We start from the raw sequence: 18,487 nt of genomic DNA, 5'->3' as shown, positions 1-18,487 counted from the left end.
AATACTTCATTGACAGGAGATTAGGTTATTTTCTTCCTTGTCTGAAATTACACTACACAAAAACTACATTGAAAGTACTGCGGACCAAACATATTCACTCTGTATTTCTACAGGCTGCTTCACAGCTGCAGTATACGAATGCAGTACAAGATTGGATATATAGCTGCGGAAAGGTGATAAATGCTTTTATCCTGGGCATTTTTCAGGCAAAATGTGGATTATAGTTTCATCATATACATACATGCATGTAGGTTTATGGCATAGCTTAAGTAATTAGTCACCCTGATAAAGTAATATAAGCAGGGATCTATAAGGAAGCACCATTTATTTCCCAATTTGATTTCAAAGGGCCTAACAAACCATGTTATGTGCATGTTAATGTCTGGACACAACAATGCTGGAAGTTGTGATTTTGAAGATCAGAGAACTTTATGGAGAAACAACTGATAGTGTTTCACAGCGGCCACAATTAAAATCTCAGCCACTCTATAAACATAATGAAGACATATACTCAATTCCCCATTTGTAAAAAGAATGAGTATTATCACTCCTTACTGGATGGCTAACAAGGTGCAAATCATTTTGCACATTAAAAACATTGTAGAAACACTCAGGGTTCTATCCAGATGGAGTTAGGCTTTTTAAGGTACCATTCATTTCAACTGAAGAAATAGAAACATATGCTTAAACATCTTTCATTAAAGTCCATTGGATTGAAATGTACCTAATTTAACATCGATTAATATTGTCACTGTGTTCACTGTCACTCTTTGAAGTAATGGTTTTTTTCGCATTTGTTGCTTGAAAACAGAGCTTGAATGTGTTTTTTTAAAGGTATTTAAGGCTGTTTCCAAATGGCAACAATGCTTAATGTAGCTCTTGTTGCTGCTGTGAATGCAGAGGCATTCGCAGTGGTAACAGAGCATCCACACAACAGTTTCTCTGCACCAAGGAATAGGGAGGGGAAGCTGTAAGACAGCTGTGGTGATGGAAAGTGCCATCAAGTTGCAGCCAACTTATGGTGACCCCATAGGGTTTTCAAGGCAAGAGACAAACAGAGGTGGTTTGCCATTGCCTGCCTCTGCATAGCAGCCCTGGACTTTCTTGGTGGTCTCCCATCCAAGTAGTAGCCATGGCTGACCCTGCTTGGCTTCCGATTTCTGACAAGATTGGGCTAGCCTGGACCATCCAGTTCAGAGCAAGACAGATGTAGGCATACTATTTGTTTGTCAATATTGAGCTATAGTACTATAATGATCTATTTCAAGATCATTCAGGGAACTTCATGGTTGAATGAGGATTTCAACCTGAGTCTCCCCTATTCTAATCTGATCCTCTAACCACTTCATATTGGGTTTCAATCTAAATTATATGGACACATTTCTAAACTGTGGGCAAATATTCCAATGAAATCAAGCGTCAGAGACAGAACAAATGCATTAAGGAAAAATTGATGCTCCTTAGGACAACATGGATGCTCCATAGAACAACATACAATCAAACCAGCATAGTATTGCTAGAAACTACTATTATGAAGATAAGTATAAAAAGACACTTTAAACTAATGGGTGTGGGGGGGATATGATTAATTAATATGCTCCTTTGTAGTTCATTATTACCACTAACCCAAAATCAGGTAAGCTCTTTTTCAAAACTTAAATCTTACCTTGGGGTACTTGTGTATCATTTTGCCTTGATGGACCACTAACTGTTTCTGTTATTTGAAATGTGCCTTCCTAAACACAAAATTAACAATGTTCAAACAAATATTAATAGGACGGTAAGAGATCATTGAGAAATTTTCAGTTGAATACAAACCATCCATAAGAACAATAATCTATTCTCCAATTAGCATCTTTTCAGTGTCAAAAAATAAACAATAATAAAATGTACACTTTACCCTAAGCCCAAGACTTTTCAAGAGGCAGCAAGTACACCATTCTTAGGCCCTGCAGGTGGAGGGCCTAACTGCAACTAGGCAAAAAGCCCCAATTCTATGATAAAAACCCATTCTTTATTGCTTCAGTATGGAAAAATGGAAGACTACTTCATCCTTACAGAAATGCTTAACATCTTCTAAAGGTATGCTGAGAGCAGCAAAACATTCTCTTCATTTTTTAAAAGCTCAGATGGCCAGCAAATATAAAAAGGACTGATAACTTACTGTTAAATTTAGGGGCTCTAATATAAAGGAAGTCCACACTCAAGATATACATAGTCTGAATTAAGTAAATATTTTTAATTCCCCTGAATCTACTGGTCTTATTTGTAAGCAGAAATATATACTAGGAGTGCAAATTTGGTTGTCTGAAGTACGTGACAACTTATCCAGGTCCATTGTGAAAGCATGTTAAACATTGGGAACCCAGTAGGTAGTACCTGCTCATGACTGATCTGGCTCACCACAGCTTCATAAGGAGGTGGGGGATCGAGGGGGCAGAAAACCTCGACTCCTTTCATTCTAGCTCCATAAATACATGGTAGTGGAATGACATCTGAACCCAACATCCTAGGAGAAAGGCTTGTATTAGTTATGAAGATCAGTTAAATTTTCTGTGAAAGGTACTCACAAAGAATTCAGTGATGCTTCCACAAACTAACAAAGAGTGATTTGTAGAATTCTAGAGCACATAGTGGCAAAATCCAGTGCAGAAGTAATAAAATATTCATTAAATCCTCTCTGAAGTGCTGGTTATCTGCAGTCTAGGGTTTCTTTAGTGAAACTGCAAACCGTTATGGGCCCACTGTTTCTCATAAATGTCAGTTTTGATTGCATGCAATTACCCTAGCATTTCACATTTCCTACATTTAACATTCTCTTCCCTCATTACCATTGAACATAACAAACACTAAGGTAAATGATGGTCAAAGTCATGGTTTCCTATGAGATACTGTGGATAAATGCTGTTTAATATCTTTTAAGCTTACTTCTTGGTTTTCAAGTGGATATTTAATGGATTACATACATATCCAGCCTGTGGGAAAATGGAAGCCAACACCATATAAAATGCAATTAAATCATAGATTAACACCCCTTACATTATGCCTAATTAAATGCATTCTAATGGTAGAGACTGAGGAGATGCTGTGAAAGGAAGTTTTCTAGTCCAAAGGGGGCTCTAGAATGTTCTGAAGCCAGAGCCCATCAGTATGACAGTGCACAGTGCATGAGGAAAAACAAATTGTTTTCTACTCCTCACCTATCATCTATGTTTAACTAAGATTAATAACAAGATTGAGTTCCCTTGGTTTCACCTTCCCATGAGACACCACACATGCATAGTTGCTGTTACAGCCTCTGAACCAACTTTCTCCATTCCCACATACCTCTCCAATAAGGGATATACCGTGGAGTGGTGTTAGGAAGTACTTCATTTACAGCCTGAAGACTACAGAAGAATGTGTCCCCAGAACCAAAACATGGCAACAGCATTACTATGGTCTACAAGCCTGAGAGCATCACCACAGCTGCTTGGAAACCTGTTCCATATTCATTTCAGACCAAACTCTGGACAGGCTGCAATCTGGTCCAAAATATAGCCAAGGAGGGTGGACATTGGGAAAAAACACAGCAAGTCCAAGGTTTTGTGGTATTCTGCATGATAGAATCATAGAGTTGGAAGGGGCCATACAGGACATTTAGGCCAACCCCTTGCTCAATGCAGGAGAAGCCTAGAGCATCCCTGACACGTGCTTGTCTAGCCTCTGCTTAAAGGCTGCCAGTGAGGGGGAGCTCATCACCTCCCTAGGTAGCTGATTCCACTGTTGAACAACTCTTACTGCAAATTTTTTTCCCTAATATCCAGCTGGTACCTTTCCACCTGCAATTTAAACCCATTATTGTGAAACCCTCCTCTTCTGCCAACAGGAACAGCTCCCTGCCCTCCTCTAAGAGACAGCCCTTCAAATACTTAAAGAGAGCAATCATGTCCCCCTCCAACCTCCTCTTCTCCAGACTAAACATTCCCAACTCCCTCAGCCTTTCCCCATAGGGCTTGGTCTCCAAGCCCCTGAGCATCCTCGTCGCTCTCCTCTGCACCCACACGATTCTGTCCACATCCTTCTGGAAGTAAGGACTCCAGAACTGCACACAATACTCCAGGTGTGGCCTGACCAATTCTGTGTACAGTGGAACTATGACATCTTGTGACTTGGATGCCTCTGTTGATGCAACCCAAGATCACATTAGCATTTTTCCTTGCTGCATCACACTGACTGCTCATATTTAACTTACGGTCCACCTGTATACCAAGACTTTTTTCACACACACTGCTACCCAGAAGTGTATCCCCCATCCAGTATGCATGTCCCTCATTTTTGTTACCCAGATGTAGCACTTCTCCTTGTTGAATTGCATCTTATTCACATCCGCCCCACTTTTCCAGTGTGCTCAGATCTCATTGAATTCTGTCTCTGCCTTCTGGTGTGTTCGCTGCTGCTCCTAATTTGGAAGGCTGAGTCAACCTTGAGCCGGCTACCTGAAACCAACTTCTGTCGGGATCGAACTCAGGTCGTGAGCAGAGCTTTGGACTGCAGTACTGCAGCTTACCCCTCTGCGCCACGGGGCTCCTGGGATGTACCGACTTGATAAATAAAGTTAAATATGATGCTAGGGAAAAGAACAAAAGATGAGATTTCCTGTTCATTCTTTCAATGAATGTTCATTTGGTTTTGTTCTTGATTTCTAGTTTGATGATGGAAGTTCCTGTAGCAATGACTCATGGAATATCAGTCAGACTAAGTGTGAGAACAGGGGCAGACATCACTTGATTAGCCTTTCACGCTAGATAATCAAGTTACTTTCCATTAGAACAAGCAATTTCCACTTTCTCTTTGAGAGACCATATCTGCTGCTGCCTAAAGGACTGTGATCAGATATTCTCCAATAATGTATTGTCTCAGGTGGAAGGACAAAAGAAAAATGCACATACAAAAATAAAGGTGGCTGCATAGTAATCAAGTTATGCAGCACAGTATAGTAGGCTAATAGTTCATTTTTTTATTTGCTATGGGATCAGTATTTGAAAAATAAGCATCTATGCCACAACAATTGTACACTGTGTAACAAAGAAGATGTGAGAGGATGCCACTCTCAGAAATTATCTTCAAGGTAATGTTACATATCACTGTGCAGCATGGATCAGGCTACTTGAGGGAAAACTGTTCCCACCTTTGAAAGTAATGAATGAAGTAGAATATGCTATTTCTGGAACGAGAAATGCCTGATGTTCAAGCTGGTTTCAGAAAAGGAAGAAGCACTAGGGATCATATTGCAAATATACGCTGGTTACTGGAGCATACGAGAGAATTTCAGAAGAAAATCAGCTTGTGTTTCATAGATTACAGCAAAGCTTTTGACTGTGTGGATCATGAAAAGCTATGGCTGGTTTTAAAGGAAATGGGTGTGCCACTACATCTGATCGTTTTGATGCGCAACTTGTACTCTGGACAAGAGGCCACAGTTAGAACAGAATATGGAGAAATGGAATGGTTTCCAATTGGCAAAGGTGTCAGACAAGGATGTATTTTATCTCCCTATCTCTTCAATCTATATGCAGAACATATAATTAGAAAAGCTGGATTAGATTTAGATGAAGGTGGAGTGAAAATTGGAGGGCGGAACATTAATAATTTGAGATATGCTGATGACACTACATTATTGGCAGAAAATAGTGAAGATTTGAAAACTACTGCTGAAAGTTAAAAGAGAAAGTGCCAAAGCAGGACTACAGCTGAACATCAAGAAAACAAAAGTAATGACTAAAGGAGAATTACAAAACTATAAGGTTGACAATGAGGAAATTGAAATTGTTCAAGACTTTCTATTCCTTGGCTCCATCATCAACCAAAAGGGAGACTGCAGCCAAGAAATCAGAAGGAGATTGAGACTGGGAAGGGCAGCCATGAAGGAGCTAGAAAAGATTTTGAAGAGTAAGGATGTGTCACTGGCCACCAAGACTGGATTAATTCATGCCATCGTATTCCCTATAACTGTGTATGGGTGTGAAAGCTGGACAGTGAAGAAAGCTGATAGGAAGAAAATAGATTCCTTTGAAATGTGGTGTTGGAGGAGAGTGTTACAGATACCGTGGACTGCCAAAAAACAAAACAAATCAGTGGGTTTTAGATCAAATCAAGCCTGAACTGACCCTAGAAGCTAAAATGACTAAACTGAGGCTATTGTATTTTGGTCACGTCATGAGCTGACAAGAGTCACTGGAAAAGACAGTCATGCTAGGAAAAGTTGAGGGCAGCAGGAAAAGAGGAAGACCCAACAAGAGATGGATTGACTTAATAAAGGATGCCACATTTGCAAGATCTGAGCAAGGCTGTCAAAGATAGGACATTTTGGAGGACTTTAATTCATAGGGTCGCAATGAGTCGGAAGCGACTTGATGGCACTTAACACACACACACACACACATGCTATTTATCAACATGAAACTGAGGAGGTATGCTACCAATGTCATGGTCTCTGACATAATTATGGTATTTTGTGTACATGTGCAGAATTAATTCCCTGTAGAGCTTGAACACATCATGCAAACTGAGCCACAAGCTGCAGAGGTTTGTGTAATGAAAAGCCTGTGTAATGCAAATGTCCTTAGATCAGGCTGACAGAATTCTCTCAAGGTCAGCTCTTTCAAGAGCTAACTAACTAACTTACTCTGGTCTTGTCCTTGAAGGGAGAGGAGCAGAGCACCTTTCATTATCTGTTAGAAAGATGTAACTAAAATCACCTTTTCTGACTCAGCTGTTAGCTCTCAAAGGCAGAACAGTTTTTCCCTTCTCAAGGTCTACATGGGCCTTTCCATACAGACTGGCAACCTGAACATGCATTTGCAGCAGGATTTTTACCCATTATTGCAAATGAAATAGATGTATTACCAGCAGCTCAAAGGAGAGCTGAATTGACATTTCTAAGCAGAGTAACTGCTAGAATCATTCCACAAAGAGTATTGGGCTTGGGAGCACAAGCACCAATAGCACCTCATGGTATAGTAACCATACCAGTGAGTTAGCTTCGTGGAGTAGTTGGAGACACTCCAACTGATATAAAGAAAGAAGCAGTATGGCTTTCAAAGAAGACAAGAGCCCTAGATGGGACAATGGCTATAAATACTTCTGAATTAAGAGCAAGAGTTGTGAATGCTTTAATTGCTAATCACCCTTCATTGTCTTTGAGAGCAGAGGAGGCTGGAACCTGGCCTCAGGTCATCGGACATCTCTACAAAAAAGCACGTGGAGTAGTTCCGGTAGTAGAACTTTCCAGAACGCTAACAGACCTGGTGAAAACGGAAGGTTTGATAACTGCTTTTGATATAGGGATGAAGTTAAAAGAAGACTTTACTTTAGTGTGGGGTATTCTGAAACCAAGTAGTACAGGACTTGCTGTACTTGCTTCAATTCAAACTGCTTTGTCTATTATTCCAAATGACAATATCAGAAGATTACAGTTTGCACAGATAGTAACTACTGTCTACGAGAATCTGGGTTTAGATTCTCTAAACCAGCGCATCGAGAAGCAGCTCGACATCCAGAGACTCCAAACAAAGGAGGAGCTAAAAGGAATGGAAATAATTTGAAACAACAGTTCTGGATTTTCCAACAGAGGACACCTGCCATAGAGGAAAAAGGTCCACAACAACCAGGTCAGAAATTTGTTGAACAAACTCAATCTTCCTTTTCCAGACCCCAGACTAATAAAAACTGGAATGCTGACAATGGGAATGAGAGAAGCTTACCAGACAGTCAAGAAGCACCAAGAGGATATGGTCTGAGATATAATGTTAAGCGACCTGATTGGTATGGAAATCCAGAGAGAAGAACTCCAAATCCCTATAGACGAGGGGAACCATCTATTCAATCTGCTGAAGAGAGGCAGATTACTGTGAGGCAATCACAGACACCACAAAAGCACAGAGTTCAACAAGTACAACATGGAAATACTTGTCCAATACAACAAACATCACATGAGTGTGGTCCCAGACACGCAGGCAACAATAACATGTCTGCCCATCAGCTGGATGACACAAGAAGAGATACCAGTGGCAGTGACCTTGGTAACCACCATTAATGGGGGTAAGGAATATGATTTATATTTCTTGTCTTTAACTTTAGATGGAAGAAATATACAAACTGAAGTGATTTTTTATGATGGAACACAAGCTATAGTTTCCATTAAAGATGTTCCTTGGAGAATGGATTCAAGTATAAATTTGACTGTTAAGTTACCATCTGAACAATATCAAGAAAGATTGATTCAAGAATCTCAATTGTCTGAAAAAGGATGCTTACAATTGAAACGTCTTTTTCATCAATATAGTGAAGTTTTTCAAACATGGGAAAATCAAACAGGTCATGTGAAAGATGTACAATTTCATATTGCTACAGGTACGAAAATGCCTAAAGCTCAAAAACAATATTATATTAATCACAATGCTAGACCTGACATTCAAGTTGTTATTAATGATTTATTAACTCAAGGAGTTTTAATTCCAAGAAACAGTCCAATGAATTCACCAGTCTATCCAGTGCCTAAACCTGATGGAAGATGGCGAATGGTTATTGACTACAGAGAAGTAAACAAAGTTACACCTGTAGTTGCAGCACAGAACTGCCACTCAACTGGAATACTACACAACTTAATTGGAAAGAAGTTTAAGACTACTTTGGACTTAAGCAATGGATTCTGGGCGTGTCCAATTTCTCCAGAATGTTATTGGATCACGACTTTCACTTGGGAAGGTAAACAGTATGCCTTTACACGCCTTCCACAAGGATTTTTAAACTCACCTACCTTATTTACAGGGGATGTCATTGAAACTTTACGTGAAGTTCCTAATGTTTTTGTTTATGTTGATGATATTTATTTTTCTCATTCCAATGAAGAGGAACACCTACAAGCCTTAGAGGAAATCATACAAAAGCTACTTGCTAGAGAATATGCAATTTCTCTGAAGAAATCTGATATTGCAAAATCTGATGTTACTTTTTTAGGATTTGAAGTGACAAACTCAGCAAGAGGCCTGATTCAAAGGTTCAAGGATAAAATTATATCTCTTCAACCACCAAAGACTTTGAAGCAATTGCAAAGCATTTTAGGCTTGTTAAATTTTGCAAGGAATTTTGTTCCAGATTTTGCTGAAAGCATCAAACCTCTCTATGGACTGATTTCAAAATCAGAAAAATATAGTGTTCCTTGGACACAAGAAGATCAAGCTATACTTAATGATTTAATCAGGAAAATAAATGACTCTAAGTATTTAGAGGCTACAGATTCAAATAAAGCTTTGGATGTGAAGTTTTTTACCTCTCCTACAGCAGGATATATAAGATATCATAATGCTTTTTCTACTACACCTATTATGTATGGAAATTTGTTTTTTTTCTTCCACAGAGAAAGTTTACTCCAATTGAAAAACTTCTCACAACAATGCATAAAGCTTTATTACAGGCACTTGACTTATCACAAGATCAACAAATATGTGTGTATTCACCGCTACATTCGCCACAGCGTCTACAAAAGATGCCGCAAACAGAAAGGAAAGCACTTTCTGGTAGATGGCTAACTTGGCTGTCCTACTTTGAAGATACAAGGTTTGAGTTTCACTGTGATGATACCTTACCATATCTTGATGATTTACCAGAAGTAGAAACTGAAGATTCTACTACATTTTTTCTCCCACAGCTTCATTTAAATGAATATACAGCTGTTTTTTACACAGATGGATCTGCCATTAACAGTCCTATCCAGAAGAAACGGAATGCATCCGGCTTCGGAATTGTCCAAGGACATTTTAACTAGGACTCACAGTTTATCATAGACCGCCAATGGAAGTACCCACTTGGTGATCATTCTGCACAATATGCTGAAATTTCTGCAATGGAATTTGCCTTCAAGGAGGCTACACAGATGAAAGGTCCAATACTCATTGTCACAGTAATTATCTAGCCAGATGTTTCTATGAGGACCTAGACACATGGATCTCAAATGGATTCATGAACAATAAGAAACAACCACTACTCCACATGGGTAAGTGGAAAACAATTGCACACATTGCAAAAAACCGCCCTGATATCCAAGTGATACATGAGCTGGGGCACAGACCAATGGGATCCTCCCTACATACACAGGGAAACACGATAGCTGACAAGTTAGCTCAACAAGCAAGCCATTCAATACATACTACCATACATACCAAGCCAATAACTGATTCAGATCTAATTCATTGTCTAGATGCATCCAGACCTAACCCACTTGGATACCCAAAAACATATACTTACATCAGGAATGAACAAGGTGATGTAATTGTATGTAAATCTGGTGGTAAATATATCTTACCTCCACTTGTTAAACGTCCGAAACTTGTTCAAACAGCACATGCTGGAATGGGGAGACTTCATGGGGGCAGAGATGCCACCTTAACACGTTTGAAGGAAAAATATTGGTGGCCAAATATGAAAAAAGATGTTGTATCTGTTTTAAGACAATGTATAGCATGTCAAGTTGTGAACTGCACTAACACTGTTCAAGTTCCTTTCATTAAGCAGCAACGTCCGAGCGCACCCTTTGAGAAGGTGTTCATGGATTATATTGGACCATTATCTCCTTCAGATGGTATGATAAATATTTTGGTATTGGTTGATAGTTGCACTGGGTTCACTTGGTTATATCCCACCAGGTCACAAACAGTTGAAGCAACAATCAAGGCTCTCACTGCCTTCGTTTCTACATCGGTTCCGAAGATTCTGCACTCTGATCAGGGTCCTGTTTTTATATCTGGCCAGTTTAGGAGCTGGGCCACAGCTTTGGGCATTACTTTGGAATACAGTAGCGTTTATCACCCCCAAAGTAGTGGGAAAGTGGAGCAAAAAAATGCAGAGGGGAAACGTGTCTTGACAAAGCTCCTGCTTGGTAGACCGAAGCGATGGGCTAAGTTGATTCCTGTTGTAATGTTTGGTTTGAATTCATATACAAGTTCGTCAAGTGTGAAATCACCTTATGAATTGTTATATGGTGTTCCGCCCTTATCTCCTTTCACCTCTACTGATACTACGGTATCTAGAGATGAACAGTTGGCTTTAATTCAAGAATTACGCTTATCATTAGCTCATGATGCTTTTGTTCCAGATGCTTTGTCTCTTTATCCAGGACTACTAATCCAGGAAAAGATAAATAGGCCGTCGCAGCTACAACCTCGTTGGAGGAAGCCTACTCCGATACATACAGTTTTGAATCCCAGAACTATTACAATTTTAGACGACAAAGGCCTGGAAAGAAAATTGTCTGTAGATAATATCAAGATAACTAGTCATCAGAATGGTCTCCACAGAGGACATACAGATGGATCTGATGAATCAGCACATGATGGATCAGCAGCTGGAAGAACAGCAGCCATATCAACCACAGGAACAGACTGAGGTTCCTGAACCACCACCAGATGACAACGTTGTCATTATGAATGACAGCAGTGATAGTACTTCTACTGATGACTTGAGTACTTCTGCATCTGTTTCTGCTTTTTTACTGCAGATTCCTAACTGGATGCGGAGAGCCTGCCGACTTTGTTCCAGAATAGGATGGCTGTGTTTTTGGCTGTTATTCGCATGCATAATCCTTATATTGATTTTTGGAGCAATCTTCTGGGTGCAATGGGATGATATAATGCACCAGATGCAACTCATGATTTTGAGGCAGATGCCTTAACGCTTTATCGAGCACAATATATTGCATATAATGCTTGAGGACTTTATCCTTATCCTAATTCGAGCAAGGAGAGGGTACATGGACTATCTCAAGTATGAAATATGATGGATTGCTCGACTGCGGAACGGATTGCTCAACAAATGGTTACCTACAAAGTGAATAGCTTCAAGATGTTATCTTTGAATTATTATGTGCCATATGACGGGACACTGAGACTTTGGTTACATAAAAATGTTTAAGCATTGCTACCTGGTTTATGGAGAATGTTCGCGGATGGCCCACAGAAGAGTTCATTGCGAATCAATACCTACCAGATGCAAGGCAGATCGATATTATGAAAACTTTCCTGATGATAACAATGAGAAAGAAACTACAAGCAACTACCCAGATGACTTCAAATGACACCTATCCAGATGAAAAAGAAGACACTTACACTAAATGGGTATCATTAATTACTGCTAAAGCGTAAAAAGAATTGTCTTTAAGACAATACATATTTACAATTGGAGAGTGGTAAGTGTGGAACATCTGGTAAGAACGTTGTAATGTTAATATTCTGATAAATATTTTTTGGTTCCATGAAGCAATAAATGATATATTGTTTGAAGCTAACAAAGCTCTTAAAAAAAACTAGGAACGTAATGAATAAAAGTGTTTTATGTTAAATGAAATATATGACATAGAGATCAACCAAGCATGGTTTCTGGTATACTTATTCTTAGATACACTAATGAATTTATTAGTTTTAAGAGTTTTTTTCAGGTTCATGTATTCCTGAACACAGAGAACATTGAGGACGATAATATAGTCAACTCAACCATTGAGATGTGACTTCTAATGAAATTATGACATCTAAAGAGTTTGTGCCAAAGCAACAAAGATATTTGCAACAATAAAGAAGAAGAATCATCCTACTAACATCAACATGATGTCTTGAACTTTGATTTTAAAAAGAAGAAGAAGAAGAAGAAGAAGAAGAAGAAGAAGAAGAAGAAGAAGAAGAAGAAGAAGAAGAAGAAGATTTGCTTAAGGACTATTTGCTAATGAACAAATGGACAATTGCTGAATGAAAAACTCAAGAAAATTGAAAGACTCTACAGCTTAATAAATGTAACAAAGTTATGTTTTTGAATTTCTGTAACATGTTAAATATTTTGCGGGAATGAATACTGCAAATGTACAAGGAGAGAGTGTCACATAATTATGGTATTTTGTGTACATGTGCAGAATTAATTCCCTGTAGAGCTTGAACACATCATGCAAACTGAGCCACAAGCTGCAGAGGTTTGTGTAATGAAAAGCCTGTGTAATGCAAATGTCCTTAGAACAGGCTGACAGAATTCTCTCAAGGTCAGCTCTTTCAAGCGCTAACTAACTAACTTACTCTGGTCTTGTCCTTGAAGGGAGAGGAGCAGAAACCCTTTCATTATCTGTTAGAAAGATGTAACTAAAATCACCTTTTCTGACTCAGCTGTCAGCTCTCAAAGACAGAACAATTTCGCCCTTCTCGTCTACTGAAGATATCTTAATGAACTGTGAGTGCATTAATAGCTTAAACTGTGCTTTTTATAACTTAAAGGCATTAAAGATTCCTGCAGTCCTATCAAAGATATGAATAATATGCTTTCTTGCCTTCTGTAACCTTGCTCAAGGCTATGTGTTACTAACAGATGGTCACAAAGTGACAATGTAAGCAATAATTGTGTTTTATGAGTTATATAGTTAAACATTGTGCTACAGATTTCTAAGTAGTCTCATTTAATGCGTATTGTCCTAATGAAGAGAATGGTATAAAAATTAAGTATATAATGTGATCATGAAACTCAGAAATGAGTGTTTATACTTTAAGCAAAATAGACTGAAAGGAAAGGAAGCCCATATATGGTCATGGGGAGCTGAGCAGTTGTAACTATGGCATTACTGCACTGCTCATGATATCTGATAGAGGGAATAAAAGGTAATCCTCTTGATGGATAAAAATGTTGTTTGAAAGTGGGGATAAAAGATTTCTCTTCACTCTTAATGAGTTTGAAACAGTATAAATACAGCCACAGTACAGCTAGAGAATGAGAACCTTCCAAAAGGCTCTCAGAAAAGGCTGACTGGTATGTATGGCTTAAATACTTTACTCTAGACTTTGTAAATTAGATACTTTGAACTGAATCAGAATAATTTGACTTATATTTTAGAAGTTGGATTTTGAAACTGAATAGTATGTAAGACTTGCTTGCTTTTACTGCATACATTGTAATACATACATTGTATTTTGACAAGAGTTTTTATAGAAGTGTTAAAGACTTGATAATCTGCATTTACATATATTTTACTAGAAGTATATCAATAAAAAGACTTGCTTTTTAAAAGTAAGTAAAGTTGTTGAGTCCTGCTTAATCAATGACTGGCTGAATAAGATACCTTCACTTCTCAGTAAGGGAAACATTCTAAGAGCCTGTCATCTGAACAGCACGACCCGCTTCACCAAACATATCATCACATTGGAACTCTATCTTTGCCAGGAGCATTGCTATAAGAACTCAAGCTTCGGAACCTTGATTGTAGATTTTAAGCCATGATAGTGAGCAAGGCAATAAATGCTTCAAGTTTTGATGTCCAGTTATTATACCCTGCATCATTTATGAAGTCCATCAAGAACTCCACCATTCTGACATAATGAACCTGCCCGACAATTACGGTAGTCTTCGGAGGTCCTGCTTCTGGTTTCTGAGATTAGACAGGTGACAACCCGGGAGAGGGCCTTCTCAGTCATGGCATCAGAGCTCTGGAACTCCCTCCCCAGAGAGATTTGTCTGTTCCCTTCTGATCACCAGTGAGTGAAGACTCTTCTGTTTCATTTGGTATTCCGTCAATGATCCCTTCTTCTTAACCAATGTTTTATATGTATTTTAACTAGGCTTTTGAATTATTTTAAACTTGTTTTAAAGATGTATGTTTTAATGTTTGGGAGGGGGTTGTTTTAATGTGTTTATAATCCAAAACCATGTTTTTGCCATGTCTGGTGTATTTGTTGGTCATGCCTTTATCCAGCAACACACTTGGCAAAGATAGAGTTCTACTGCAGTTATACATTTGGCAGCACAACTACTCACCTTCATTTTGGTATATAATATACCTATGGTTTCCAAACTCCAGATACTAGCTGGAGATCTCCTGGGATTACAACTGATCTCCAGCCAATAGAGATCAGTTCACCTGGAAAAAAATGGCCGCTTTGGAAGGTGGACTTCATAGTATTATGCCCTGCAGAAGTCCCTCGCCTCCCCAAACCCCACCCTCCTCAGGCTCTGCCCCAAAAATCTCCAGGTACTTCCCAACCCTGAGCTGGCAACCCTAAATATACCCCAATTGGCTCATTATTTTATAGCTTCAACAATATTCCTTGTAAGCATACTAATTAATGTGATGCAACTAGAGATGTAAAAGCCTAGGGAGAAAAACAGAAAAATTCAGAGGGAATCCCCCCCGCCCCCTCATTTTTCCAACAGAAAAACTGGAAAATTTGGGGAGTACTGAAAAAAAGCTATGAAATATTTTCTCCTTTCGAATGAGTGAAATTTTTTTGAAGACAAGGTGGGTATGCTTTAGACATATACAGCTCTTAAATCCAGGATGCATTTCTGCACCTAGAAGAATACCTAATCTTCTTGAGGAAAGAATGCAGGGCTTTCATTGCTTCTCTATAGTTGTATGTCTTCTGTTGTCGTTTTGACCTGACACAGGTTTTTTGTACCTTTCCCTTAAACACTGTGTCACATTTACCCACAGACTGGGTAAAAAGCAACTTATCACCCTGCCTTGCAGGAGAGAGAGAAAAATCAACAGGTAGGGCAGAAACTGCACCAAAGCTTCAGGGGAAAACTCTGAGAAGTTTTGCTGAGAACTTTGCCCTCTCCAACCAGATAGCAAAAATTAAGTTACATGGGCTAAGACAGCTCAGGATGCATCAGCTTGAAGTTTTCTGTCAAGTATTGGGTACATTTGCAATTTTGCTTGTACAAAACTAAGGCATTTATAACTTTTAAATTCCATAAATATGTCATTTATTCATTAATTTATTCAAAAAAGTCTATATATCACATAAGTTTTTAGACAAAATAATATAACAATAATAAAAACACATTAGAGATAAATATGTCAATTTTATATGCTAAGTAAGTTATAAATGATGTATTTTATATTATTAAAGCAATAACATTACCTTAGGACTGTAAGTATTGCAGATATTTCCATTTCTCTCCCCCCCAATATGTTTTTTCCACACACACCCCAAAAAACCTAGGAAATTCCCCCCCCATGGCTTCAAAATTTCCAGAAATTTTACATCTCTAGGTGCAACAACACTGAAAATGACTGCTGTGATATTTCAATGAGACTTTGCCCTAGATTTGTTATTTTGTTGAACTTTTTGTTTTATTTGGCATTCCCTTGTCACGGTCTCTGACATAATTATGGTATTTTGTGTACATGTGCAGAATTAATTCCATGTAGAGCTTGAACACAACATACAAACTGCAGAGGTTTGTGTAATGAAAAGCCTGGCAACAGCTTGCAAAATACAAATGTCCTTAGAACAGGCTGACTGAATTCTCTCAAGGTCTGAATTCTTTCAAGAGCTAACTAACTTAATCTGGTCTTGTCCTTGAAGGGAGAAGAACAGAGTCATTCTTCACTATCTGCCAGAAAGGTGTATCTGAAATTACCCTTCCTGATTCAGCTGCCAGCTGTCAGCTGCTCATATCTCAAGAGCAGAAAAGTCCTGCTATCCTCAAACCTTGAGAAGGTCTACTCAAAGACCTCAAGGCTATAAGTGCAGTAAACTTCTTGCTTTCTATAACCTTGCTGAAGGCTATGTTTCCTGCTGACCAGATGGTTACATGTTACAATGTGAGCAATAATTGTGTTTTATGATTTATATAGTTATATATTGTATTGTAGATTTCTAAATAGTCTCATTTAATGCGTATTGTACTGAAGATGAGAATGGTATGAAAATTGAGTATATGGAGTGACCATGGAGCTCAGAAATGATTGTTTATACTTTAAGCAAAATAGATTGAAAGGAAAGGAAGCCCATATTTGATCATGGGGAGAAGCTAATAACCTGAACAGCTGCAACTGTACATTATTGCACTGCTTATGTTATCTGAAAGTGGGGAGGAAGATATCCCTCCTGATGGTAAAATCAACACTCTTAATGAGTCTGAAACAGTATAAATACAGCCACAGTAAGCCCAGAGAATCAGAACCTTCCAAAGGCTTTAAAGAAAAGGCTGATTGGTATGTATGGCTTAAATTCATTACTCTAGACTTTATGAATTAGATACTTTGAACGGAATCAGAATAATTTGACCGTTATATTTTAGAAGTTGGATTTTGAAACTGAATAGTATGTAAGACTTGCTTGCTTTTACTTCATACATTGTAAATACATACATTGTACTTTGACAAGAGTTTTTATAGAACTGTTAAAGACCTGATAATTGCGTTTACACATATTTTACTAGAAGTATATCAATAAAAAGACTTGCTTTTTAAAAGTACGTAAAGTTGTTGAGTCCTGCTTACTCGATGACTGGCTGAATAAGATAACTTCACTTCTCAGTAAGTGATACATTCTAAGAGCCTGTCATCTGAACAGCATGACCCGCTTCACCCTCACTAACTCTTATTAACTCTCTTCCCTGTCTGTGTATTTATGTATATATGTGTTGATGCATTTCATTTAATTGAAATAAATATTTTATATATTATAATAATAATAAGTACCGTCAAGTCACAACCCACTTATGGAAACCCCTCATGGGGTTTTTAAGGAGCAGAGGTGGTTTGCCATTGCCTTGCGCTGCCTAGCAACCCGTCTTCTTAGTGGTCTCCTATCCAAGTACTAAACACGGCCAACCCTAAAGATCTCAGAAGCCTAGGATTCAACCATTTGAATTCTAAAATGCACAGGCAACTTCAATATATGCCGAACTGTATTTACACAGTGTGTGTGTGCCGCCAAGTTGCAGCTGACCTATGGCGACCCCGTAGGGTTTTTAAAGGCAAGAGACATTCAGAGGTGGTTTGCCGTTGCCTGCCTTTGTGTGGGCTGAGAGAGTTCTGAGAGAACTGTGACTTGCCCAAGGTCACCCAGCAGGCTTCATGTGGAGGAGTGGGTAATCGAACCAGTTCTCCAGATTAGAGTCTGCTGCTCTTAACCACTACACAATGCTGGCTCTCATATTTACACTACGGGCCTTCAAACAACACAATTACTTAAGGCAGCTTTCCCAAGAAGAGGACAACAGTTGCAACTTATTAGAAAAGACTGTATCAAACCAATAATGTTCCCTGATCAGTGTATGTAGGATGATCAGTTATTAGAATTAATAAGAAAAAGAACCAAAAAAAATGTTCATACATCTAGAGCTATCAATGCAGACAACGTCCAGCCTGAACAAAAAGTTAAACAAAATACCTAAAAGATGTAATTCACCACAGAGAAGATATTAAATTCTATTTTCTCAGAAATTACACCATCATCTTCAAACCTAGTGAAACATTTATTTTGTTTCTCTTGTTCCTATGGAAGCTCTTGTGCAAGCCTTAACAGTTAATACTATTATCTTAATGAGCAATTACTTAATTAGTATTTGTCGCGCCTCCCCTGCTCAGCCGCTGCCCTGGGAGTCTCTGTTCTGGAGGAGAAGGGGCCCTGAGGAACCTCCTCGGCCTCAGACCAGTCCGAGGGAGAATCAGAACCGCTTTCCCCCTCGG

The 18,487-nt window shown here is 38.7% G+C and overlaps 1 protein-coding gene across 2 annotated transcripts in view; it reads right to left on the bottom strand.

The window, feature by feature from the left end:
- The window catches only part of ENTREP1 (endosomal transmembrane epsin interactor 1), a 72,345-nt gene that overhangs the window by 19,811 nt on the left and 34,047 nt on the right, over window positions 1-18,487 (bottom strand). For both annotated transcript variants that reach the window (XM_056848641.1, XM_056848640.1), the window contains exons 7-8: window positions 2,380-2,509; window positions 1,667-1,736 (exon numbers count right to left, since the gene is read on the bottom strand). In XM_056848641.1, the coding sequence (XP_056704619.1) occupies window positions 1,667-1,736; window positions 2,380-2,509 (200 nt within the window). The remainder of the gene's footprint in view (window positions 1-1,666; window positions 1,737-2,379; window positions 2,510-18,487) is intronic.

Source organism: Euleptes europaea, chromosome 4 (assembly GCF_029931775.1).
Source record: "Euleptes europaea isolate rEulEur1 chromosome 4, rEulEur1.hap1, whole genome shotgun sequence".
NCBI classification, from domain to species: domain Eukaryota; kingdom Metazoa; phylum Chordata; class Lepidosauria; order Squamata; family Sphaerodactylidae; genus Euleptes; species Euleptes europaea.
Note: the sequence above shows the minus strand (reverse complement) of the source record. Positions and strands in the feature narration are given on the sequence as shown.